We start from the raw sequence: 1,803 nt of genomic DNA on the forward strand, positions 1-1,803 counted from the left end.
ATTGCCTCTCCAAATCCCCCCATTCCTCCACAAATTCCCCCATCCCTCCACAAATCCCCGCTTCCCCCCCCGTCCTCATCCCAAATTTCCCAGCAGGCGAAGGACCAGCCAGCACTGGGATGAGCACAATCACACCGAACCATCAGGAAAATCCCCCGGGAATGGATTCGGCTCATCCCCTTCTCCCTGGAAAGGGGTTTGACACCCCAGAGGACCCGATCCCGAGGGATAAGAGGAGATTTTTATGCACCGAATGCGGGAAGAGCTTCAACCACAGCGCCTACCTCCTCCGCCACCAACGCATCCACTCCGGAGAACGTCCTTATCCCTGTCCGAAATGTGGGAAAACTTTTACCTGGAATTCTCACCTGAATTCCCATCAAAAAACCCATACGGGGGAAAAACCCCATCGTTGTCCCGAATGCCAGAAATGCTTCAGCCGTCGATCCAACCTCCTCCGTCATCAACGCCTGCACGGGATGGAAATTCCTTATGGGAAAAGCTTGAAGGCTGATCGTATCCTCCATTCCCGGAGCCGCCCGGATGATATTCCCTGTATTTGTTCCGAATGCGGGAAATGTTTCAGCGCTCGTTCCAATCTTTTCCGTCATCAACGGATCCACACCGGCGAAAAACCCTATAAATGTCCCGAATGCGGGAAAAGTTTCGGGCAAAGCTCGGATCTCATCCAGCATCGTCGAACCCACACCGGAGAAAAACCCTTTTCCTGCTCTTTTTGCGGAAAATCCTTTAACGAACGATCCCATCTCATCCGCCATCAAGGTCGACATACAGGTGAAAAACCCTATAAGTGTCCGGAATGTGGGAAAAGCTTCGTCCAAAGCTCGGATCTCCTTATCCATAGGCGATCCCACGCCGGTGAAACTCCGTATACCTGCGCCGAATGCGGGAAAAGATTCCGGGTCAGCTCCAGCTTGGTACGCCATCAAGGATTACATACGGGAGAAAAACCCTATAAATGCGGAGAATGCGGAAAAGGATTCAGCGCTCGTTCCGTCCTCGTTATCCATCGACGACTCCATACGGGAGAACGACCTTACGAATGTCCGGCTTGCGGGAAGCGTTTCGTTCAAAGCTCTAACCTCAGTCGGCATCGACGGATCCATACGGGAGAGAAACCGTATCCCTGTCCCGTTTGCGGGAGGAGGTTCGGTGTCCGGTCGAGCTTGGTGAAGCATCAGCGGCTCCACGATCCGGCCGGGAAGGAGGAGGATTTGACGGAGCTCGGTTCCCGGGGAGGAGGAGGAGGAGGAGGAATTGCTCCGTAGATGCCCCCAAAAAAGGGAGGGGTGAGGCCCCGGAGAAAGGAAGGGGGGGGGACCCCAAATCAAAAAAAAAAAAAAAAGAGGGTGACCCTCAAAAAAAGGAGGGGTGATGCCAGAAAAAGGGGGGTGACCCCAAATAAAAAAGGGGGGTGACCCCAAATAAAAAAGGGGGGTGATCCCAAATAAAAAAGGGGGGTGTCCCCAAATCAAAAAGGGGGGTGATCCTCAAAAAAAGGAGGGGAACCCAAATAAAAGAAGGAGGGGTGACCCCAAAAAAAGGAGAGGGGTGACCCCAAATAAAAAAAAAGGAGGGGTGACCCCCAAAAAAGGAGGGGGGTTGACCTCAAATAAAAAAAGGGGGTTGACCCACAAAAAAAGGAGGGGAACCCAAATAAAAGAAGGAGGGGTGACCCCAAAAAAAGGAGAGGGGTGACCCCAAATAAAAAAAAAGGGGGGTGATCCTCAAAAAAAGGAGGGGAACCCAAATAAAAGAAGGAGGGGTGACCCCAAAAAAGGA

The 1,803-nt window shown here is 52.2% G+C and overlaps 1 protein-coding gene across 1 annotated transcript; it reads left to right on the plus strand.

The window, feature by feature from the left end:
• The first annotated feature begins 479 nt into the window (after window positions 1-479).
• On the plus strand, window positions 480-1,289 carry LOC104080765 (zinc finger protein 239-like). Its single transcript, XM_009583273.1, has 2 exons — window positions 480-879; window positions 952-1,289. The coding sequence occupies exons 1-2, from the start codon at window positions 480-482 to the stop codon at window positions 1,287-1,289; spliced, it is 738 nt and encodes a 245-aa protein (XP_009581568.1).
• The last annotated feature ends 514 nt before the right edge of the window (window positions 1,290-1,803 follow it).

This window comes from Fulmarus glacialis, unplaced genomic scaffold (genome assembly GCF_000690835.1).
Source record: "Fulmarus glacialis isolate BGI_N327 unplaced genomic scaffold, ASM69083v1 scaffold18298, whole genome shotgun sequence".
NCBI classification, from domain to species: domain Eukaryota; kingdom Metazoa; phylum Chordata; class Aves; order Procellariiformes; family Procellariidae; genus Fulmarus; species Fulmarus glacialis.

What these genes read in the sequence shown, in the direction of transcription:
- LOC104080765 (XM_009583273.1), top strand. Translation starts at nt 480, where the DNA reads ATGGAAATTCCTTATGGGAAAAGCTTGAAGGCTGATCGTATCCTCCAT. An exon ending in CCATAGGCGATCCCACGCCG is followed by an intron (nt 880 to 951) that starts GTGAAACTCCGT and finishes TACGCCATCAAG; the next exon opens with GATTACATACGGGAGAAAAA.